The sequence below is a fragment of the Thalassophryne amazonica genome, chromosome 13 (genome assembly GCF_902500255.1).
Source record: "Thalassophryne amazonica chromosome 13, fThaAma1.1, whole genome shotgun sequence".
Taxonomy (NCBI): Eukaryota; Metazoa; Chordata; class Actinopteri; order Batrachoidiformes; family Batrachoididae; genus Thalassophryne; species Thalassophryne amazonica.
Window position 1 is genome coordinate 29240195 of NC_047115.1, and position 25736 is coordinate 29265930.

The 25736-nt window shown below is 41.7% G+C and overlaps 1 protein-coding gene across 1 annotated transcript in view; it reads right to left on the reverse strand.

Annotated features, from left to right (window-relative positions):
• LOC117523584 (inhibitory synaptic factor 2A-like) overlaps window positions 1–25257 on the reverse strand; it is an 86375-nt gene extending 61118 nt beyond the window's left edge. The window contains 4 exon segments of the mRNA XM_034185145.1: window positions 9098–9518; window positions 9521–10249; window positions 24504–24648; window positions 24875–25257. Coding sequence (XP_034041036.1) covers window positions 9098–9518; window positions 9521–10244 — 1145 coding nt within the window. The 5' untranslated portion in view covers window positions 10245–10249; window positions 24504–24648; window positions 24875–25257.
• Between the last annotated feature and the right edge of the window lie 479 nt (window positions 25258–25736).

Consider the following 25736-nt stretch of genomic DNA (forward strand, 5'->3'; position numbering starts at 1 on the left):
TGGCCTGCAGTTTTTATATAGGCAATATGTATATTTTATTAATTTACTGACTGTTCTTCACTCAGCGTGGTACTGAACTGATATCCCTGGTCAAGTTCCCATGGAAAGAATCTTAAAAAAAAAATACAGTTTCTCCCTCAATATTACAATGTTTGTTCCATCTCACTGCTCACTACAAAGAATAAGAAGGGGAGAAGATCACTGCTGTGAAAGAGAGAAGAGAGAGCACTTTGGCAAATACCTGTCAGGTGCTGAAAAGAGGAATAAAATAAAAAAGAAACAAGAACTTCATGTCACTAAAAAGATCACTGAATAAATTTATCAACTTTATCAGCAGCGGCTGAACCAGTGTCTGAAGCTAATAGGTGTGAAAATGTAAATATTACAAAAAAAAAAAAGTAGCACAATGTACAGTTAAAATGCAAAACTTATTTTTAAACAACAAATGTTTCACCTTATGAGTTAAGTTGAGTAAGGGCGGGCAGAGGCTTTTCAATGAAACATTGATGATTCATTGACGGCTTTAATCCGCTCAGAAAGGACAAATAAATTTGAGGAAGGGGTGAATGAAAACACCAGCGCATGTCATTATATCAAGATAGACTGAGTGAATCTGAGAGATACTCATGGTTTACATTTGGAAACTTTACAGAAGAATTGTGGAAGGTGATCGCCGGCCAGTAGCCCTAAGCTTCACTAAAAGACCCAGAATTTAGGTAAAGTTGAGGCCACAGCACACTCCGTTTCCTAATAAAATGAATTAAAAGAGTAAAAAGCGTAAAAAAAAAACCTATACCAGTATGCTAGCCATACAAAAAGGAAAATAAGTGTGTCTTAAGTCTGGACTTGAAAGTCTCCACAGAATCTGACTGTTTTATTGACGCAGGGAGATCATTCCACAGAACAGGGGCACGATAAGAGAAAGCTCTGTGACCTGCAGACTTGTTATTCACCCTAGGGACACTAAGTAGTCCTGCACCCTGAGAACGCAAAGCCTGGGCCGGTACATAAGGTTTAATTAGGTCAGCTAGGTAGGGAGGTACCAGTGCGTGAACAATTTTATACAGTACGTAGTAGCAGAACCTTAAATCTGATCTCACTGGGACAGGAAGCCAGTGAAGGGATGCCAAAATGGATGTAATGTGGTCAAACTACTACAATAACTACATACACAATTACATGCCAAAATATCTAAAAAAAACAACAACAAATGATCATATAACACAGAAACAGAGAGTGACACTTTGGTCTTTGCACTGAACAACAGCTGCTGCTGTCTGCCAACAGCAGCAGCTATTGAGATCTCTGGTCCTGGATGTCACAGCTGTAGAACACGTACCGTGTTTTGATGAACATGTCCTTATAACTGTCCGTGATGCATGAGTGTGTGCTTGCTGTTGTCACGTGGAAATACATAAAACATATATCACTTTTGCAACGGCTGGAGTGCGTGCACAGCGCAAACACTGACAGGCTGTCCTCGGTGAAACAGACCATCAGACCATGTGGACACACGCAGGCAGGTGGTCTGAATGTCATGTCTGTCTGACAGAACATGCATGTCCTGTGATCGGTGTGCCGCAGGACTATGACAAGCCAACAGTGCGACAAATACGCCACTTTCAGTCATGTATCACCAAAAATATGCTGTAGCAAACACTGTGTTGTCAGTTATTACGGTGCTTTTTTGCCATAATTAAAGACGATGAAAACTTCCTCTTCCTCTACATCATCTAATTTCTTTTTAAAAATTAAATATGTTGATCTCCTTGTTGGTTTTAGGCATTTTACGGTCCTGTTATAACACAGTGATTGTAGGTTTCTGTCGGTTAATCAGAGCTTTTGTAAATTGCAGGTTCAAATCCCGCAAGTGGCATTTATTTTTTTATTTAACTGGGGTTATTTAACTGAATTGGTCCCTTTGATTTATCATTTATATCAACCCAGTGATTCTCACTAATTATACGCCAATATCTAATCTATCAGTGTCCGGTGATTGTAGTAATTATTTATATACCCAGCTGGACATAAAAAGACATAATGAGAGCGCACTGCTTCATTCATGTTATTTCATAACTGTACGTCTGTGACCATGAGTCGTATACAGAGGCACAGAGGGATCATACTTGTTGTCTGCTTGATAAGAAGGATTAAATATTGGACATTGCAGTGTGTTTTTTTTTATGGTGTGTAGTTTTTATTTTTATTTCCACAGCAGCAGCACAATGTGGTTCCACACACTCCAGCTGCTCGCACTGTGTTCACTGCATGTGCACAAACGTGCATGAAACCATTGCAGGCGGGATTGTTCACACCTGCCCGACCATGTGTTCCTCCCAAAGTCTGGTTTGATCTTTTTGGGGTGCACTCATTCGGCTGTTCACCATGATTGCCCTGATTCCTACTTATTTGTGCTATGTGTGAAGGGGCCCTAAGCTCTGCATGCATACACAACATACGTTCTAGGCAAAAAGTCCCCACCCATGAAAAACTGCCCCCTTACCAATGCTGGTTCTGTGTATACATTTAGCAAGATGGCCATTATTTTCTCCAAGGAAGGTTGCCGTGGGTTACACATCAATGTAATATGCAAACAGATAGGTCAGTTTGCTCTGAAGTGATTGGACTCAGCTGGTTTGTGCTGTATGTGTGATATACCAATACCGTGTATGTGGAGAGAGCCGTATACAGTGGGGAAAATAAGTATTTGACCCCCTGTCAGTTTTGCAGGTTTCCCCACCTACAAAGAATGGAGAGGTCTGTAATTCTTATCATAGGTACACTTCAAAAAAAAAAAAAAAAAAAAAAAAATCCAGAAAATCACATTGTATGATTTTTAAATAATTAATTTGCATTTTATTCCATGAAATAAGTATTTGATCCCCTACCAACCAGCCCTAAATTCTGGCTCAAACAGACCTGTTAATTTTTCTTTAAGAAGCCCTCTTATTCTGCACTCTTTACCTGTATTAATTGCACCTGTTTGAACTTGTTACCTGTATAAAAGACACCTGTTTACACACTCAATCAATCACACTCCAACCTGTCCACCATAGCCAAGACCAAAGAGCTGTCTAAGGACACCAGGGACAAAACTATAGACCTGCACAAGGCTGGGATGGACTACAGGACAACAGGCAAGCAGCTTGGTAGAAGACAACAACTGTCATGATTATATATTCGAAAGTGGAAGAAACACAAGATGACTGTCAATCTCCCTCGGTCTGGGATTCCATGCAAGATCTCACTTTGTGGGGTAAGGATGATTCTGAGAAAGCTCAGAACTATACAGGAGGACCTGGTCAATGACCTGAAGAGAGCTGGGAACCACAGTCACAAAGGATTACATTAGTAACACATGATGCTGTCTTGGTTTAAAATCCTGCAGGGCAGCAAGGTCCCCCTGCTCAAGCCAGCACATGTCCAGGCCCATTTCAAGTTCACCAGTGACCAGCTGGATGATCCAGAGGAGGCATGGGAGAAGGTCATGTGGTCAGATGAGACCAGAATAGAGCTTTTTGGAATCAACTCCACTTACCATGGTTAGAGTATGAGAACAACCCCAAGAAAACCATCCCAACTGTGAAGCAAGATAGATAGATAGACAGATCATGTGTGTGCCTATTGGGCATCATATCAACCGGGTTGAATAGACACATGAGTCAACACATGAGCACAGCTCAGAAGGGTATTAGAAACAATACCAGAGGGTCAAAGCACCAGCTACTGGTTGACAGAGCAGTACACCAGGACTTGAAGACCAGGCAGACCAACCTGAGCACAGCCGGATTGACTACAGGAAGGCCTGTGAGTCAATGCCATCACACATGGCTAGTGGCGTGCTTGGCACTATACAGGCTAACAGTGCACTGATAACCTTCATCAGGATCTCAGTGGGACTGTGGAAGACGTCACTTGAGGCCAACTCCAAGGCAATCACCCAAGTCACCATCAAGAGCGGAATATACCAAGGTGGAATGGATGTGGAAGGCAAAGTCTAAAACTGGTCCCAGTGGTAATAGGAGCACTAGGAGCTGTAACAAGCACTTGGAGTGTCTCCAGCAGATTCCAGCCACAACATCAGAGGTCTCTGTCCAGAAGAGTGCAGTCCCAGGAACAGGTAAGCTACTGCTGCGCCAAACCGTCAAACTCCCAGGCCTCTGGCAGAGGACCCAAGGTTGAAGAACACACATACCACCCACCCCCCCACCCCCCATGTGTGTGTGTGTGTGTGTGTGTGTGTGTATATATATATGTATGTATAATTTTTCTTGTTTGCATTTATGTTGTTGTTGTTATCATAGATATAGTTCTAATAATTATTATTAATAACAAATACTATTATATTTGTTATTATATTACATATTTGTGTATTATATTTTGGAATATAAATCCCAACAGATTACAAATGGCCGGACATCCGAAACTGCAAACAAACACAAACAAACAAAAACCCCTTATAATCCAGAAAATACATTAGGTAAAAAGATGTATGCTCTCTATCTCTTCTTACTAGGCAGTATGTAGCAAATAAACTCTGCATATTTCACCTGTAATAAAAAGAAAATCAACATCTTTACATTCTTTACTGTTCTGTACATCGTTTTCTTGTTTTGCACCAAGCCTTATTTTCTTCAAACATAAAAGACATCGACAATGCAAAAATAAATCAACATGACAAACTGTGTCTATTCTCTTTATGGTACATTTCCCCAAGGCTCTGTTGTCTACACTTTAGGTGTAAAAAAATTTTTATGCTGAAGGACTTTTACAGAGGATTGACTTTAGATCACCTCTTGGGGTACGGCAGAGGACTTATGTGTCAACCGGGACTCATTTTGCAATGAACGTACAACAGACGATGATCAGATCTTCCAGTATGCATTGTGATGTGAAGCAGCATTGCTGTGAGCATGACTGGCTGCAGCTCCGTAGAGCAGCAGAGGTAATGACTTGCTGTCACAGCCGCCCCCACCCAGCCATGATGGATGACATGGAGAAGCTGGACCTCAACAGTTCACTATGACACAAGAGGTGACCTTGCTGGACGAGACAGAAAAGCCTCGGTGTGAATCGAAAACTGACAGGAAGCTTCAGGGTCAACAAGTTCATCCTCCTGCCCTGTTCTCAAATAAAGGCGCTTTGAACAGCTGCGAGCAAGGACAGTAAACTCAAGCACGGGACCGCGCCTGCCTGTACAGTATGGCTTTTCCTTCGTAGTAACCTGCACGTATAATCAAGCCCTGCATGCATTATGCACATAAATAGGCTTTTTAAAAATTGCATGATTCAGCAGCGACATACGGAATACCTCCATATATGTACTGCTGATGCTGAATCTGAATTTTTGACACAGATTCAGTTTTTTTTTTTTTTTTAACTCGTGTCAGCTGTCTTGGGATATGTCCCACTCCCATCATCATCTGCCTGCTGTGCTGTCTCCAGAGCAGTAAATAATGTTTTACGTCTTATAGAGAACATCTGAACGGAGGTTATAAGCAGGTCAAGCCACACACATTATATATAATGATCTTATCTTTTCATATACATACTGCATGTGATCCTGTGTGGGTTACTTTTAAATGATGCAAACGCAGTTCTGCAGAGATTCCTGGATTTGAGTTGTAATGATCTCTGTGATACTATAACTAGCATGACTGATCATTTAATGTGTGTGGGTCATGCATAAATTACAATCAAAAACATGGTTTTGTAAAAGTGTAACTCAATATCTATTGTTTGAGTGAGGTGAACGATGGAGCTTCAGACTGACAGATTGGATTGGCGCGGCGTCATTACCGATGTGGGCAATTGCTTCTATTGTCATTGTGAAGACGGAGCTGAGTCAGAAGGCAAAGATCCTCAGTTTGCATTCCATCCCTCCTGCATACAGGCCAGCCAAATTAGTTTCACTTGTAGTGTTTATGTTGAAGCTATTATGTTCATACAAATCTAACAGCTTGCAATTTATGGGTGAAACAAGGAGGTCTAGTTATAGATAAATATATAGATTTTAGTTCAAGATGAAACTTTCATGTTTCCACTTAAAGTATGTCCAAAATCCCCAGAGAAAAGACTCATATTTTAATAATGTAATGTAAATTTGGACAGGTCTGTGAGCATCTGCTGGTGCCACGATTGGCCACATCCACCATACCGTGGAATCAGCTTAGGTCTTGGAAGGCCAGCCAACCAAATGCCAAAGCCGACAAATGTCCATCTCCACCCATCAAAGTAACCATCTATCTGAGCGCAGTCGGCTTATCTTCTCCGACCCACTGGTGTATTCAGAACTGAGACACTTGTGTATGGATAATATGTAGTTAGCCATATTACATCTGATGTTCCAGTCTGAGTCTCCTTAAGGCCCTGTGCAGACCGGGTTTGGCAATCTGTTTCGAGCCGAATTCGATTCGGATTGCTTTGTAGCTGGACAGCATTCAGACCTGCTTTCAAATCCACCTCATCCTACACACATATCCAATCTGGCACAAGGTGAAAGACATGCACTTGGAAGTGAGAGTGCAGGATTGTGCATGTGTGTGTGTGAATCAGGCCATGACAGTGTGTGTGTGTGTGTGTATAGATCTGGACACGTGAGTGCAGGAGTGTGTGTGGATCTGGATGTGTGAGTGTGTGTGGATTTGGATGTGGGAGCACCGGTGTGTGTATGTTGTGTGTGTATGTGTGTGTGTGTGTGTGTGTGTGTGTGTGTGTGTGTGTGTGTGTGTGTGTGTGTGTGTGTGTGTGTGTGTGTGTGTGACACGTGGAAGGGAATACACCCGGTGGATTCTCTTGGTGAGAAGATGCTGCAGAGAAAGAAGGTTATTTGCCGTCACTGACATTGCAGCCGCACTGAGCACTGACTCAGTGGTGAGGGCACTGTGGATTTGTACATGGATTTTCACCACATTTGCATTCAAACCGCGGCGAATCCCACTCAAGAAACAATCTGTCTTAAATCAGAATAGCGCCATTCAGATTGAGACAACCCCAGTCTCAGTGGGGTCAAAGTAACTGCTCAGTTGATCAAAGGTAGTCCAGAGTACCTAACAATCCTCTGAAGAGATAAAGTACTAAAGTCGTTGTCTTCTTTGGTCACTGGTTAGCATCCACGTCTCACACCATACAATAGGACAGGAAACACACCAGAACCTTCATTCTCCTGCAAAGGTATCAGCATCCCCAATCCACCCCTCGAAACCTCATGTCTCCACAAGCTCTTCCTAGGCATCTCTTGATCTCAAGGTTTGAGCGCCCAGGGACATGAAGTTCAACACTTTCACACATACAAATACACTTTTGATGGTTGAGTCCAGGAAGTCATTGAAAGCCTTGATCTTAGTTTTGATCCAGAAAGATTGCAACCTCAGATGTTCTGATTCCTCACTCAGCTTCTCATGTATGGCAAAGAAACAATTCATTAAATTCCCAAAGATCACAGCATCATCTAAATTATGAAACACAGTTAATTCCTTTAAATTTAACAGCTTCTTTGCTATACAGGATTCCCACTCCAGCTGGATCTAGGCATGATCATCTTGTGATTCCATGTAGGAAAAAAAAACTGGAAAAATCACGTTTTATCTCTGGTGAGTGCAGCAAGGCTTTTAGTTGCTTTTTGTCTTTATCTGAGTGTGTGGTTTTAAAGAAGGCTATTTGACTGCTCAGCCATGGAAAAAACGGGATGTGTGTTTGGGAATGTACAGGGGAAGGCAGGCTTTGCAGGCTGTGACTGCAGTTCTCTAATAATCGTGATGGAACACAACACCGCAAAGGCACTACAGCAGACAGTTTGCTCGAGATGAAAGGCAAAGCATTATGAGGCTGCACTAATTGGGCCCTTAAAACAAGTTCCAGAGCCACAATAGGGTGCATCGTTCTCCGCTGTAATGCTGAACGGATTAATTGACAATTCAGTTAGTCTATCGGCAGCAAAATGAAGTTCAATTATTCCGATAAAATAACAGATTCACTCAATTAATTAAGTGGTATACAGAGCAAAATCTAACCAGCTTTTTCTCCATTTATGTCACCATAAACTGCATTTAATTAGAGAAATTTATCACATTTTTTTGCTATGGGTACCTCCAGGTGGATCGCTTTGCTTTTACTATAACAAATAATATGTATGTTTATTTGAAATGGGACAGTGCATATTATGAACATAGTTACATGTAAATATGCTGGATTATTGCAGGATGCTAATTTCCATCCATAGTCCCAGTAACATAGAAATAGACTAAGACCGCACAACATACCAAAATAAATTAATCATGACAGAAAAACAATTAAAACAGAATATACATTCAAATATTTACAATTCAAAGTAACAATAATTGATAGGTAATAAGCAGCCGATGGGTGGAGGAACCAAAAGAGTTTATGATGGGTGTTGAGGTGCAAAAGTACTGTATTAACGTGACAAGTGCTAAGTGCAAAGTGCTTCAGTGCCTGGTTGTAATTGCACATTACAAACAATTATTTTATTAAATTTATTATTATTATTATTATATTATTATTATTAGTATTATTATTATTATTATTATTATTATTATATTTGACCCCTCGAAACCAGTGATGTGAAAATGCAACATACTTCAATTGAAAATTTCACATTTCCACCTAAATTCTGTGCATTTTATTTCAGTAATTAGTAAACATCAAATGCACGTCCGCATATGTTGAAATGTTCTTTTGAATCTTGAGTAAAAGAAACCAGTGGAATGTTTTGTTCATGCTGAGGCGAAGCTGTACAGCACATTTAGAGCAGGTCTGCGAATTAAGAAAAATACTTTTTAAAATCTTGTAACTTTAATTATTACAGTGGGATTGGGATGAAAATTAAGTATGTTCTGGACAAACCTAAAAAGTGCCACTCTGCCAAATTTGAGTGAGATCCATTCAGGAGCAGTCAGATTTGCTTCATAACCTCAGTGTTACAAATACATAGTGTTACAGAGGATATTCAGCAAGATATTACCAATAATGTGTTGAGTGATATATATATATTTTTTATTTATTTATTTATTTTTTTTCCCACACAGAAACAGTGCAGACATCGTTTCATTTATAATGTAAAGTTAATCGTACTCACCCCTCTCTCTGTGCTTCACGCTTCTCCAGCTCCTGAATAACTCCAAGAAGGACCTTGATCATCTCCTGGCTGGAGATGATGAGGCTCTCCATGGCCTGCAGCTGTGCTTTGATGTCCTTGTCTCCAGATGAGGGTCTTATCTGCTGGCTGCTTCCCCTGCCTGAAGCTCCTGTAACTCCTACAGGGAAACTCTCATCCTGACCAACTGTTTGCTGAAGTTTTGATGAAGCGGACAGGTGCCTTCTCCGATACTGCCCTTGTGACTGTACAGAGCACTTGGCGCTGTGGGGTAGGGTCTGTGAATGTTGTTCATTTAACTGTGCGCCCTTCTTCCATTCACTGCTCACAGATGGGCTTGCCAGAGTGTCCTCCTGTGTTAATGAGTTCCATGCAACAGGGCCCGTGTCCTTTGAGTTGTCAGTTGGCACTTGGAGGAAGTGCCAGGGTCTATGTCATCTTTGGATAATCCTTTATGTTTGGCCCTGCTGTCTGAAACCTGATTTTCCGGTTCACTTTTGGAAGGAGGGCTGGTTGGACAGCACTCTTCTGTGAAATGTGATGACTCTGGACATGATGGTCCGTCCACACAATTGGCACTAGAAAGCAAATCCTCTGTGTCACTGCTGTCGTCGGTGTGATGAAGCAATGCTTTTGTTTGTCCAACAATCTTACCCTTGTACTTAGAGGACTCCCCAATTATTTGTCCATCCTCCCCTCCAACTTTTATATCACTCAAAAAACCATTGTTTTGTCCTCTATAGTCCTCCACCAATGCAGTGTGTTTAAAAGTATGTCCCTTTTTTCTCTCAAAAGGAAATGTTTTGTATCTCTTGGTGAGGTCCGGTGATGTCTGGACACCAGTACTCTTGGTGACATTTGGGATGGAGCGCCTGGCAGGCATTGTCATGTACTTTCTGTGAGTTACTTTACAGGAAATGGATCTGGACCGTCTTCCACGGTGTTCATTCTGAGCTTCACAGATATCCTTAAAACGGACTTGTAAGGCTTTGTTCCTCTTCTTTACTTGCTGCTTGCCTGATTCTGTTCCGCACTCCGCATCAAGGCTGTGCGATGGCGCTGTCTCTGAATCTGATTCGTCTTCTGAGTTTGAGAGGACAATGCATTGGGTGTCCTCCTTGCTCACCATATTTCCTGTGATAGGTAAAAGAGAATTAAAAAGACCTTGTCATGTAGTGAAAAGGAACTTAATTTAGGAGAAATACTAAAACATGGACTCACACTGAAAGCTAAATGGGGTTAGAAAGCTGTAAAATAAGTTTCATAATATGTCAAATAAGAGGTCAAAACGTATTTCCAACATGTTAATTTTATATGTGCTCATGCTGTATTTTGTTTCCAAAAGGGACAAAATCCCACTCTGTTTGCATTTTTGTATCTGAGTGGGAAAAAGCAAGTCAAGTCTGGGAGCACGCACAGGTGCCAGGCTTCACAATTATTTTACATGGAATCACACACACACACACACACACACACACACACACACACCACACACACCACACACACACACACACACACACACACACACACCCACACACACACACACACACACACACACGTTGATAAATTGATATAAAGTCAAGGTATGACTACATCCCCTGAATTGATTTAATTGTACTATGAACCGGTCGATGGCTTGATTTTAACATTATACATAAATCAGTTTACATGAGCATGTTTTGCCGTGTCTTTTGAACGCTCTTAAAGTAAAAGTTAACGCAATTAAGACTTTCACTAGAGTGGTCACAGGAACATTAAACTTTGCAATGAAAGTGAAAATAAAACTGACATGTCCGGTAGTTCCCCACCGTGCCCCAGCTGTGGAATGATCTCCCGGCACATACGAGGTCTATTAGAAAAGAAACCGACAGTTTTATTTTTTTTAAAAAACTATATGGATTTGAATCACGTGTGATTACATCAGCCAAGTTTGAACTCTTGTGCGCATGCGTGAGTTTTTTCACGCCTGTTGGTGACGTCATTCGCCTGTGAGCACGCCTTGTGGATGGAGTGGTCCAGCCCCCTCGTCTGAGTTTCATTGTCTGAGAAGTTGCTGAGAGACTGGCGCTGTGCTTGATCAAAATTTTTTCAAGAACTGTGAAGCACATCCGACTGGACACCATTCGAGAAATTCAGCTGGTTTTCGGTGTAAATTTTAACGGCTGATGAGAGATTTTGGATTGTTTCTATCACTGTAAGGACTTTCCACGGAGCGGGACGTCGCGCAGCGCTCCGTGTCAACACCTCCGTGTTGATAACCATTTGTAAAATCCAGGCGGCTTTTGGCGGCTTTCAGTTGAGTGAGTATCTGAGAAATTGTTTAACAGCAGGGCATGTTCCAACTTGTCCTTAAGGCTTCCAACGGAGGTGTTTTCCTGTGGCGGGCGCGCCACGCCGGCTGTGAGCCGACGTGCCAATCCGTCCGCACGTCTTTCATTAAAAAAATCTCCTTTAACAGTGGAATGTCCGGATAAACTGCTGATTCTGACCTCTTCTGAAAGTTCTCTGTTCTCTCACGACGTCCTGGGTCAACAGAGGCTTAAATTTGGAGGTTTTCAGCTTGAAACAGGATGACAACGTCGCCTCAAAAATTTTGATCAAGCACAGCGCCAGTCTCTCAGCAACTTCTCAGACGAAGGAATTCCAACGAGGGGGCTGGACCACTTCTTCCACAAGGCGTGCTCACAGGCGAATGACGTCATCGACAGACGTGAAAAAACTCTTGCATGCCCACGAGGGTTCAAGCTTGGCTGATGTAATCACACGTGATTCAAATCCATATGGTTTTTTAAAAAAATAATAAGGTCGGATACTTTTCTCACATACCTCGTATACAGCATTCGGATACTGTGGAGACTTTTAAATCAAGTTTAAAGACCCATCTGTTTTCCTTGTTTTATCATTGGTTTTACTGTGTTATGATGTGTTTTTATTCTTGTGCTTTTTTATGGTTTTCTGTTTTTATTGTGTTCTTTAATTTTTTTAATTCAGTTTTCTCTGTTTTTCGGTATTGTGTTGTGTGAAGCGCCTTGAGGCGATCTCATTGCAAATTGGCGCAATAGAAGTTTAAAAATTGGAATTTTAATGCTACCAGTTTGAATTTTCAGTTTCAATTTCTTTTCATTTATATAGCGCCAAATCACAACAGAGTTGCCTCAAGGCACTTCACACAAGTAAGGTCTAAACTTACTAACCCCCAGAGCAACAGTGGTAAGGAAAAACTCCCTCTGAGGAAGAAACCTCAAGCAGACCAGACTCAAAGGAGTGACCATCTGCTTGGGCCATGGTACAAACAAATTATAGAACAATTCACAAAACGAATATACAGGAAATGCTGTTGGTGAACATTACATTCAGTTCACAATTTGTTATTAATGTTGGGGTGGCGATGGTCACTAAGAGCCCTTGAACAAAGTCCTTAACCCCTGAGTTGCTCCTGGTGTGTAGTGAGCACTTTGCATGGCAGAAATCTCACATCTGTGTGTGAGTGAGCTTTGAATTCAGATGGAAAAGTGCTACATAAATAGAGTCCATTTAATGTCATACCCTTTTAGAGTGTGAAATTTGTGCTTTGCTAAGAAAAGGGGGCATCTTCTTCTGCACTTCATATTTGTTGCACGTTCTGGTAGTGTACAGTGCATCCATAAAGTATTCACACCATTTCACTTTCTCCAAATTTTATGTTACAGCTTTATTCCAAAATGGATGAAATTCATATTTTTCTTCAAAATTCTACACACAATTCCCCACAATGACAACATGAGAAAGCTTTTTGAAATGTTTACAAATTTATTAAAATAAAAAAAGTATTGCTTTTGCTCAATGCTTTCTTGATACACCTTTGACAGCAATTACAGCCTCAAGTTTTCTTGAATATGATGCTACAAGCCTGTTGCACCTTTGGACAGTTTTGTCCATTCCTCTTTGCAGCACCTCTCAAGCTCAATCAGGTTGGTTGGGGAGTGTCGGTGCACAGCCATTTTCAGATCTCTCCAGAGATGTTCAATCGGATTCAGGTCTGGGCTCTGGCTGGGCCACTCAAGGACATTCACAGAGCTGTTCTGAAGCTACTCCTTTGATATCTTGGCTGTGTGTTTAGGGTCATTGTCCTGCTGAAAGATGAACCTTCTCCTCATTCTGATGTCAAGAGCGCTCTGGAGCAGGTTTTCTTCCAGGATGTCTCTGTACATTGCTGCATTCATCTTTCCCTCAATCCTGACTAGTCTCCCAGTTCCTGCCACTGAAAAACATCTCCACAGCATGATGCTGCCACCAACATGCTTCACTGTAGGGATGGTGCCTGGTTTCCTCCAAAGAACATTCCTGGCATTCACACCAAAGAGTTCAATCTTTGTCTCATAAGACCAGAGAATTTTGTTTCTCATGGTCTGAGAGTCCTTCAGGTGCCTTTTGGCAAACTCCAGGGGGGCTGCCATGTGCCTTTTACTAAGGAGTGGCTTCTGACTGGTCACTCTACCATACAGTCTTGATTGGTGGATTGCTGCAGAGATGGTTGTCCTTCTGGAAGGTTCTTCTCTCTCCAGGAATGCTGGAGCTCTGACACAGTGACCATCAGGTTCTTGGTCACCTCCCTGACTAAGGTCCTTCTCCATCTATTGCTCAGTTTACACGGGCGGCCAGCTCTAGGAAGAGTCCTAGTGGATCTGAACTTCTTCCATTTACAGATGATGCAGACCACTGTGCTCATTGGGTCCTTCAAAGCAGCAGAAATGTTTCTGTACTCGAGACAATTCCTTTGACTTCATGCTTGGTTTGTGCTCTGACATGTACTGTCAACTGTGGGACTTTATATATAGACAGGTGTGTGCCTTTTCAAATCATGTCCAATCGACTGAATTTTCCCCAGGTAGACTCTAATTAGACTGTAGAAACATCTCAAGGACAGGATGCACCTGAGCTCAATGTTTGAGCTTCATGGCAAAGGCTGTTAATACTTATGCACATGTGATTTCTTAGGTTTTTTTCAATTTTTAATACATTTGCAATAATAATAATAATAATAACAATTTTTTTCACATTGTCATTATGGGGTATTGTGTGTAGAATTTTGGGGAAAAAAATTCATCGATTTTGAAATAAGGCTGTAACATCACAAAATGTGGATAAAGTGAAGCGCTGTGTATTTGAAGGTAAACAATGCCACTTTCAGTTCATTCTAATAGTCTGTATTATATTCTATATCACTTCAATATTTTGATTTGATTGGCCAAAATTACTGGACTGGATATTGGGGGAGCATGAGATCCAATCCCTCCATTGCACATTTGTGTCATGTTGTGGGCAATCCTTATTTTCCTTTTAGGGAGGAGAATATTTGTTTTACAGTTTGAGTTCACATTTAGTTTGATGGCTCGGTTTGTTAAGATAATGGCAGATAAGTGGTTTTATAACATGGAAAAATGTATGAGATTGTATTGAAGGTTTCAGTATGCATTATTGTTATAAATTATAAGTAATATTAAAAACTATTTCAGCTGGCATTGTTTGAGTTAAATCCATTTTATAATTAACTATCCTGCTGCCAACATACTGTACAAACGTGCTTCAATATGACCTTCATGAATCAAAGTAGTGTTTGTTGCTCATGGTCGTTCTTCATGCAGAGCTTCAAATAAATGTCCACAACATCAGATGATATTATACAGTGCGTCTCACACTCACACATGCCTGTGATTTCATAGCTATGCGTGAAATATAAAAAAGCAGCACACGGAAATGAAACGATGTCTGATAGGGGGTGAAAGGAAACATCAAAAAGAGCCAGTTAGTCATTTTCATATGACAAGACACCACGTGATAAATAAACTGCAGTGAATCATTTATTACACTGCAAAAAAAAAAAAAAGAAAAAAAGAAGAAGCTATTCATGGTGTCACGGCTTCTCTGAAACTAATCATGTTTTATCATTCTGACACATTGTAAATCCTTCCGTATACATATTCCGGTGGCAAAATTCATCCTGAAGAAACATTTCTAGACTGCCGATTTCACTGCTCTTATGAAATAAAATAAAAAAGGAGTAAAAGCACTGCTTGATTAAAATCATTGTAATTTTAGATCTACACATGCGCGGTGTGACAGGAATGGATTCCCCGACAAAGCGGCAGGCGCTGATCTAAATGGGGGACGTGCAATTATAAAGCGTGCGAGTACGTGTGATGTGAAAAGAGATGAGGTTGTAACGTGAATTGTTCCGTGTGACCACTTTTCAGTTTTTGAACGCGTTGTTTTATATCTGGGTGAGTATGAGGGGAGAGAAAGATTTCCAGTGTGTGTTCCGGCCTTATTGTCAACCTTCGGAGGCTTTGCTGGCTGGAGTTTGCATCAACCGTGCACATGCACCAACAGCAGACAAGGACTGATAATAAGAAGCGTGAGGCTGTGCGTCTTGGGACTCCTGCCATGTGTTTCACCTTGCAGACCACACACTGTAACTTAACCTGAGCTCAGGCTGCTCAGGCTGTGGATGAAATGGAATATATTTAGCAGCAGATTTGTCTGATCTTGTTTTATTCCATCGCCGGTGTAAGCTGCACGCCAACAGTCACTTCAGCCAGAGCAATGAATTCAACTGTCTCAATCTCATTATACGTGCACAATATGGGTTGCCGTGTCATGACTATATATGCAGTTTGTTTTAGAATTTGGAGCAGCTGAGTTTTATTGGGGGTGGTATTTGTTCTGAAACACAGCTTTGTTTGCACTTTGATTTTCACGCAAGTTACTTGTCAGAAGCCGTTCGGCGGAAGACTCTGTTCAAGGCTGTTTCACACGGGATCGTGCTATTTCACATTCCGAAACGCCGTCGATGCACCGCTGAAAGGATAATCACGTCTGCAGGAAGTGCAAACAATTCCACACACAGTGAAATGCATGTGAAAGGAGTTAAGAAAAGCACTCGTGATTGCTGGAAAACACATCAGAAATGCAGAGAAGGAGAAGAAGAAGACTGAAGTGGCACATATTCAGATTGTGCAGTTTTTTCTCCTCCTCCTACTCCTCTTTTGAAAGCATGCTACATCTCTATTAATGACCCGAGGTCCTTCCCTGATTTGGCCTCAGCTATCCAAAAGGATTATGAATAATGCATTGACTCTAAAATTGCAAAAGTAATCCTCTGAAATCTCCTTATGTACCCAGGAATACCACGTTATCAGTTCCAATTGCCCTTCAGTTCTTCATGCAAAAAAGCAAAAAACAAAACAAAAAAATCTGCATTTAACTACAACAGTATGATTGATTTGTTATGAGCCACGCTGATAGGCGGCTGTTTGAAAACGGAGCGAACGGTCTACACAGTAGCAGTTTGCAGCATTGCTGACTCATGATTTGTGCCAGGTTGCAAAGCAGAGAGATGACTTTGCTCAGATCACTTTCAGCCTCACATCAGCACACGAGAATGCCACCCGCAATAATCGCTGAAGTGCACTGTGTAATATTTACATCAAACATTGTCATGTCACCACTCCCACTCATGCAGTAATGCTGTTTTCCTGTGTCATGTCTTACAGTGGCTTCTACTGCACCATCAGCAGATTCTGAACACATCATCAATATGAGATTCTAGGTTTTATTGTGAGGTAAATGGTCTTCTCTTTAATGTAACACAAATTAATGCATTGCTCCTCATCGCCATTTTTGAATATGATTATTGCGCAAGAAATTGGATTTGCATGAGCAATAGCTTCTTATTATTTGCATACATTTGTGCACCAACAAGAGCATTGTCAGCACAATGTAAAAGGCTGCATATTACTGTTCAGTAGCTACATCTGTATGCAGGTTGTGCATGTCATGTGACTGCTGATGAATCAGATATGCTCTGACATGCACTGTGTTGCAGTAACTCATTCTTATTGCTTAAATGAGTGCTACTTCCAGCAACAGCCAGTGGTGGCTCCAGAAGTACTTTTTTTTTCTTGTTGGGTTTACTTGACGACTTGATAGTGACTTGATTAGTGGTGCATAACAGAATGTGAAGTAAATGTAAAAATATGCATTTTATTTTATATTCCAAGTGCCTACTACATACGGTGCATCCAGAAAGTATTCACAGCGTTGCACTTTTTCCACATTTTTTTGATGTTCCAGCCTTATTCCAAAATGAATAAAAAAAATCCCTCAAAATTCTACACACAATACCCCATAATGACAATGCAAAAAAAGGTTGTTTTTTTTTTTAGATTTTTGCAAATGTGTTAAAAAAAAAAGCTAAGAAATCATATGTACTTAAGAATTCACAGACTTTGCCATGAACTTCAAAATTGAGCTCAGGTGCATCCTGTTTCCACTGCTCATCCTTGAGATGTTTCTACAGCTTAACTGGAGTCCACTTGGGGTAAATTCAGTTGATTAAACATGATTTGGAAAGACACACACCTGTTTACATATAAGGTCCCAAAGTTGACAGTGTATGTCAGAGAACAAACCAAGCATGAAGTCAAAGGTATTGTCTGTAGACATCTGAGACAAGATTGTCTCAAGGCAAAAATTTGGGGAGGGATACAGAACCATTTCTACTGCTTTGAAGGTCCCAGTGAGCACAGTGCCCTCCATCATCTGTAAATGGTAGAATTTTGGATCCACCAGGACTCTTCCTAGAGTTGTCCACCTGTCTAAACTGAGCAATCGGGGGAGAAGGACATTAATCAGGGAGGTGACCGAGAACCCGATGGTCACTCTGTCACAGCTCCAGTATTCCTCTGTGGAGAGAGGAGAACCTTCCAGAAGGACAACTATGTCTTCAGCAATCCACCAGTCAGCCCTGGGTGGTAGAGTGACCAGATGGAATCCACTCCTTAGTAAAAGGCACATGGCAGCCCACCTGGAGTTTGCCAAAAGGCACCTGAAGGACTCTCAGTCCATGAGAAACTAAATTCTCTGGTCTGATGAATCAAAGATTGAACTCCTTGGTGTGAATGCCAGGCATCATGTTTGCAGGAAACCAGGAACTGCTCATCACCTAGCCAATACCAAACCCACAGTGAAACATGGTGGTGGCAACATCATGCTGTGGGGATGTTTTTCAGCATCAGGAACTGGGAGACTAGTCAGGATTGAGGGAAAGATGAATGCAGCAATGTACAGAGAATATCCTCTATGAAAACCTGCTCCAGAGTACACTTGACCTCAGACTGTACTGACACTCCCCATCCAACCTGATGGAGTTTGAGAGGTGCTGCAAAGGGGAGTTTACAAAATTTACTCAATTTTGGAATTTGGATGTAACATAACAAAATGTGGAAAAGGTGAAGTGCTGTGACAACTTTCCAGATGCACTGGATATTAACTCATTCATTTTCTGCCCTTTATCTGAAACCAAGTTGTGGTGATAGCATACCAAGCAGCTCATCCCACAGTTCCTGATCCTCGGTCAAGTCCTGTAACTCTTCCTGGTGATCCCAAAACATTCCTAAGCAGGCTTGGAAATATATTCCCTCTGAAGTGTCCTCTGTCTTCCCTGGGGCCTCCTCCTAGTTGGACATGCCTGGAAGATCTCTCTAGAGAGATGATCATGGGCCATCCTCAACATATCCCCAAACCACCTCAGCTGACTCCTTTCGATGTGAAGAACCAGCGAAGCGGCTCTGTTCTGAGTTCCTCTGGGATAGACAAGCTTCTCACTCTGTCCAGGAGTGTAAACCCAGATACCCGACAGAGGAATCTCATTTCTGCTGATTGTATGTGTATGAGCATCATATTCAAGAAGATTTGAGCCTGTAACTGCTGCTAAAGGTGCATCAACTAAGTACTGAGCAAAGGGTGTGAATAAAGGGTGAGTTCTTTCTTTATTTTTTTTATACATTTTCAAAAAATGTCCTTCTTTAAAAAATCTTTTTTTTTTTCCATGGTGTCATTATGGGGTGTTAGTGGAATTTTGATAAAAAAAAAGAACTTACTCCATTTTGAATAAGGCACAAAATGTGGAAAAAGGGAAGCGCTGCAAATGCTTCCTGGATGCAGTGTACCTGTGGTAATTTCACACATACTGTATGCATGAGATAGAATTAGCAATAACTTTTTTATTTGCCTATGCTAATGTCATATACCCACAATTAGGTGTGCAACACATATGTCCAATATTGAATAAGGTGGCAACAACAATGCTCTGAAAGGAAAATGCAAATTTGATGTTAAAATTTACAGGTCACTACTGCAGTCCCGGGAGGTACATGTTGGCCACATTATTTGTGGAGTCACGAAGTTAATGGTATGGATGTAGTAATACGAGACTGTCAATGTTTGTGGCCTAGTGTCTGTTAATGTTTATGATAAAATCTAGAGATAACTCGATTGGAATCAGCCCAATAAAGGTGTGTGTTGATTGATCAGTGTTAATTAAACCAGATTCACCAAATCAGTGCACATGCTTTATTTCATATGCACAGTGCCAGAGTAGCAAGCAGCCAGTCAGCCCTGCTCCTGAGTTCAACACAGAGACACAATGCATTTTTTAAAAGTACATTAACTCACACGTGGCTGAGAATAAGAAACAAGTTTCTTTTTTCTTTTTTTTTACCCAGATCAGCAGTGTGTCAGTGTTGTTGTCTTTCATAACACAGTGAAGACAACCAACACACTTGCCGTGCAAGTGCAAAAAGTATATAAACTCATTGTCTTTAAATACACAAGTTAATTTAATTCACACAGATCATCAACAGCACACTTCATAAATGCACAGCTTGCAGCTCGGTGAAAGCAAACGATATGCATAATGAATGCCCGATGCTTGTTTACACAGATTCCAAAATAGTAATGATGCCCCAAGAAGCCCATATGTTCTAGTGTCTGCAAATTATAACAATTACCCTTCTGATATGACTCAAATGCAAATTTGGAATATATATATATATATATATATATATATATATATATATATATATATATATATATATATATATATACACACAGTGGGTAAAATAAGTATTGAACATGCTTTTTGACATGATGTTGGTAACAACCCAAGTAATCCACACATACAAAGAAATCAAACCACAGATGTCCATAAATTGTGTAGTAATGTGAAATTCCACAATAAAAAAATTGCACACCTGACAAGATATGTGACAAGCAGGTCTCTGAGGTCCTTGGACCAGAACCTTGGTTGTACCAAGATCAAGGATGAAGACCAAAGGAAACTGTGCATTTGAGGTCGTGGCACCCAAACTGTGGAATGCACTGCCACTACACCTATGTTCCGTGGACTCTGATGGAACTAGGAGATTAAGGACATTGCCCAAGTGCCCTTAGTGATTATAATACAGATCATGATTGGAGGTCAAATTGCAATGCACATCATCCCAAAAACACCATGCCAACAGTGAAGTTTGGAGGTGGGAACATCATGGAGTGGGGATGTTTTTGAGTGACAGAAAGTAGGAGACTGGTCAGGATTGAGGGAAAGATGAATACAGCAATGTACAGAGACATCTTGGATGAAAACCTGCTCCAGAGCACTCTTGACCTCAGACTGCACAGACACTGGCAAACTTCATATAATTGAAGGAAGGATGAATGGAAAAATGTACAGAGACATTCTTGATTTAAAAAAAAAAAAACTACCAGGATGATTAAGATGAAATGAGGGAGGATGATTGAGCAAGATAGTGATCCCAAACACACAGTCAAGGAAACTCTCAACTGATTTCAGAGAATGAAAATAAAGCTGCTTGAATGGCCCAGCCAATCACCTGATTTGAATGTCATAGAAAATCTATCGAAAGAACTAAAGATCAAAGTTCATAGAAGAGGTCCACAGAACCTTCAAGATTTGAAGACTGTTTGTATGGAAGAATGGGCCAAAATCACACGCGAGCAATAGATGCAACTAGTTTCTCCATAAAGGTGTCTTGAAGCTGTCATCACCAACAAAGGCTTTTGGACAAAGTATTAAATAAATTTCAGTAAGTGTGTTCAATACTTTTTCTCTGTGTCATTCCATGTTATTACATGTAACTTAATTTCTGTACCTATTTGTTTTGGTTTCTTTGAATGTGTGGATTACTTGTTACTGACATCTGGTGAAAATTTCATGCCAATAGCACCTTTAGAAATATATTTACTGAGAAAATGGTGATGTGTTCAATACTTATTTTACCTGCTGCATATATAATTTTCTGCTGGAAGCTAAACTTATACCTACAACTGCCCATTTTGGAGGTATGACTTAAATCTCTGAAATCAGCGTGTGAATACCTCCTTTTTCTGTGAGACACACCCACTTAGCCGGTCTGTGCTTCATCAGATATACATACAAGGTTTATTTTAGACAGCTGTTAACTTTCCATTTCAAACAACAGTCATGAAAAGTGTTTATCTTTTAGAAACTTGACAAATTTTAAGACATCTGTCATATATGTATATGCTGTATGTCCTGTGCATCCAGGGACTGTTAGGTGGACCTCCCTGGGGTTTGGTGGCAGGATGGTGAGTTCAGCAATCATAAAACACTGAAAATGAAGAACTGTTTGTTTTCGACCTCTGTGGAAGCAATTCTGCTTTTGGATGTGGGGGGTGGGTGCATGGGGGGCTGTTTAGAGTCTCATCTCTGTAGAATATGAACCCACAGGTTCTTGTGTTTGAGGGTGGCAACTTCTGCAGTGATGAGGGATAGTTCACTGCATGGTAGCTTCTAGGTCCAACACTGTAACAGAAATGGTGATTATTTGGATTTCAGTAACTGCCCCGGGGTGTTACACTACCGGGGAGGTGCTTGCAAGGATTACGCTTAACCCTGGGGGATCCAGGAAAAATAAAACACCATTAATTTGGACTTGCCAGTGAGTCTATGGTTCCCTGAGGGGTAACAGGATTCAGACCTAGTTACTTGCTGCTTAGTGACCAGAACAGTCTGAATTCACACCCAAGAAGTTAACTATCAATGGCATCGTAGCTCTGCAAATTCTCAGTGTATGAAAAACTGAATGTTGGCCCTGCTTGTTTACAGCAGGTCGCTTTGTAGAGCAGGCCATTGCATGGTTTAGGAGCTGGCCTGTCAATATGTGGACCTGGGGACAACTCCCCCTGGGTTCTGTTCAAGGTGAGTTGTAGACTCTTTTGTTTGATGCTACAGAATCTGGAGATACAATCCAGAGACTATCAACACACAGGCCTTAGGGGCTATATAGGGGCATCACAGCCAGCCTATACACAAGTATTGTGATTGCTGTGTGTAGTGTAGACAAAATCCCTAACTTTTGACTGGTGTTCCTCAGGGATGTCTTCTGTCTTCTACACTGTTCAATGCTTGCGTACACTGGATGTTGGGTAGGGTTACAGAAACCAGTGGCTCATGTGTCTTTCTTGGCAAGGAAAGGTGCACTGATATTGACTTTTTGGACAGTGCTATGGTCTTGGATACCCTGACTGCAGTAGCTGAGAAGCTGAGTGAGGAATTAGTGTATCTGGGTTTGTGATTATCCTGGATCAGGACTAAGATCTATGCTATCAATTGCTTCCCACATTCAGCCATGAGTATGTATCTGTATGTGGTGAAAGAGACATTCACTTATCTGCGCCCTGGGCCTTTGAAATCGAGAGTTATCTGGGAAGAGCTTATGGAGTCATGAGATTGCTGGACAGAAGGACAGCTGCAAGTCTTTTGGGTGGTGGTACTTCCTGTCTTATTGCATGCTTGTGAGACTTGAATGCTAGCCAGTGATCTTAGGTGATGACTTTTTTATGAGGTATTTTTTGAGGATTATTATGTACTTCTGGAATGAGTTTGTGTCAAAAGAACAGTTACTTAGGGAGAGTGAGATGAAGACTCTGATATGCATTGTGAGGCAACATAAGCTTCAACACTTTGCACAGCTGACACCTTTCTGCATGATCCAGCATGCATGCGCCTCAGGGTTGAGGGCACCAGTGTCGTAAGAAGGCCAAGGGAATGCCCACATGTCACCTCCCTTTGGCAGACACCTTGCACCTTCAAGAGGTGGATGATGGATGGATCAGTTGTCTGCTGGGTGGTTGTATCCAGAATGCAAGGTATTTCTGCAGTCTGGGGATGTGGTAATGCGTGACACCCAGCATGTGCTCCAGACCAGAACAGCATGCTGAAAATATACCTGTTTTAAACTGACTTCTCCCTCATAAAAACATTGTTTTGTGCTTTGTCCCATTATCCATGCACACACACAAACACGCCTCAAGTCCACCTGACATTCAGTTATATGAATTTAGCCGGCTATAGGCTACACCTGTGAAAGTTTGCTTTATGACTTTTGCCTTTAAAATTTATCACTGAGCAGCACTTTCTGTTATTGGAGAATAGCAGGTTTTAAAGGCTCCATCCTTCTATCTCTGGCGAGAGCTCAGGCTGTGAAATGGATCCACAGGGAAAGTAAGTTTGGAGGGGAGGCATGCAGAAGGGCATTTCACTTCTTCTCTGCTCCTTTTTTTTTTTTTTTTGGAAAAATGTTCTACTGGTATGAGCCTTAAAAGACAAGAAAGAAGGGTGTGGTGTGTGGGGGGGGGGGACCTCCTGAAATAGACAGTCTCTCGCACTAACAGTTTAGATGAGCCACTTACATCTATAATGCATCATCCTGATGAGTTAATTGATTAATAGGAGGCTGGGCTGTGTGGACGCGGGTCAAACTAGTGATTAAGTGGCGAGTGATGTGCAAGATGATTTAACAAGCAAATGAAGATGCTGAGAGAGACGGTCGCTGCATGTTTGACACTGTAAAGCTGTTCTCTGTCTTATCCCTTGTATATTTAAGTACGTACGTAGTCAGGAATGACGTAGGAACTGATGAGAGAGAGAGATGGTTGGTGGTGGTGGTGGAGGTGGGGGTAAAGACAGAGTAATATATGTGCAGCTCTGTACGTGATGCAGTACTCTAGAGATTCCAGATCACACAAGTCATTATCATGATAAGTCTGATTGCCCATTTCTCATCAGGAGCACATCACTCAAGAAACGCATCTGCGCCACTCTTTCCTCTTATAACTACAATATTCAGTGATGGATCATCGATATTCTTCCGATTGCATATATTCAGAAGTATAGCACTCTTGCTCATTGGCTATATTCTGCATGGCTGTGCAATGCTGAGGAGATATATGACTACATTAATCAAAACACGGTGCATCATTCAACTCATCATTACAGTGTTCCTCCCCCAGAAAAAACCTTGACACCTTTCCAGATTAGTTATTAAATCTGCTCTGCGTCTTTCAGAAATGCATCCTCCCTAATCTCTCTGTAAGCACGCAGGCTGTACACACCAACAGCAGACTTTAACACTGACAATAATTCAGTCATGCTGATGCCGCATTTTCATTCAGTTGGCATTTCTTTAAAAAAGAGAGAGATCATGCATCATGCAGGTGCACCTCTTCGAGGAAGTGTAACTCTTACCTCGAGAACCAGATTAGAGGTGCAAAGGACAAGAAAGCGCAGATCCCTCCATGTATTCAGCGGGTGCCGGGGTGCCATCCAGCCACAGGAGCAGCTCTCGCGGGCTGCCAGGGGACCGAGAGCGAGGCGGCCGGCGCAGTGACAGCTGGAGTAGTTGTGGCACATCCGGCAAGGAATTCGGGAGATAGAATGAGAGATAAAGGGGGGGTTAAAAAAAGCAGACAGACACTGCCTCATAACCTCATCTGATTCTCGCTGACACACACACACCCCAACCCCACCACTCCTCCTCCTCCAGCCTTTGACTCCTCTCTCTTTTACACCTCATTCAGGTATCACTGACACTCATTTGCTCTTGTCCCCGCACTCACCGGGAATAGACGCTCACACATGCGGCGGAGCTCTCCATCTCGCCGTGGTGTTGCTGCTGCTGCTGCTGTTGCTGCAATCCCTGTGCATTTGTGATTGAATGTAGCGTGTGTGTGTGTGTGTGTGTGTGTGTGTGTGTGTATATATAAAAGAGAGAGAGGATGAGAGAAAGAGACGAAGGTAGGGAGAGGGTGGGCTGGTGGGTGGATATGGCAACGGGACGAAGGAGGAGGAGGAGGAGGAGGATGGGTAGAGTACGCAAGCTGGGGAAAGTCCAGCGATGCTGAGCTGCATCACTGGCAAAGACCTCCTTAACTTGTCCTCCACAGGCCGGCGTTGTTGACACTGAGCTGTTACATAATCTGAAGGGCTTGTGGAACTGGCGGGGGGGGGGGGGGGGGGGGGGCTGTGAAATAATAAAGCATTGTGCTTTTAATTGGATGTCTCCAGCACCCCTGCCACTTTCATACATCTGACATGTTGTTTATGAAAGGTGGGAGTGTTGGGAGGGCGGATGGAACACAGAAAAAGAGAAAAGCGTGCACATAAGCTGAAAGGCAGAAGGCAAGGAGCTAATAGGGCATCGGTGTAAATGAGAATCTGAGATGCGAGAGAAATGAAATCACAAGAGAGAGTCAGAGAACAACAACGAGAGGCAGAGAGAGAAAACCTCACTGGGAAATGGAGGATATTGATTTTCTCTTCATCTGAAATTTCTTAGGTTTCTCTCTGAATCATCGGGTCATGGTTTAGTGGCGTGAGTCTTGATAGGGAGAAACACAGTGATGAACACCTGTAGCATGTAATTCAAGACAATAGAAGTTGCGTGTTACAATATGCAACTTCAACATTATATTTAACTGT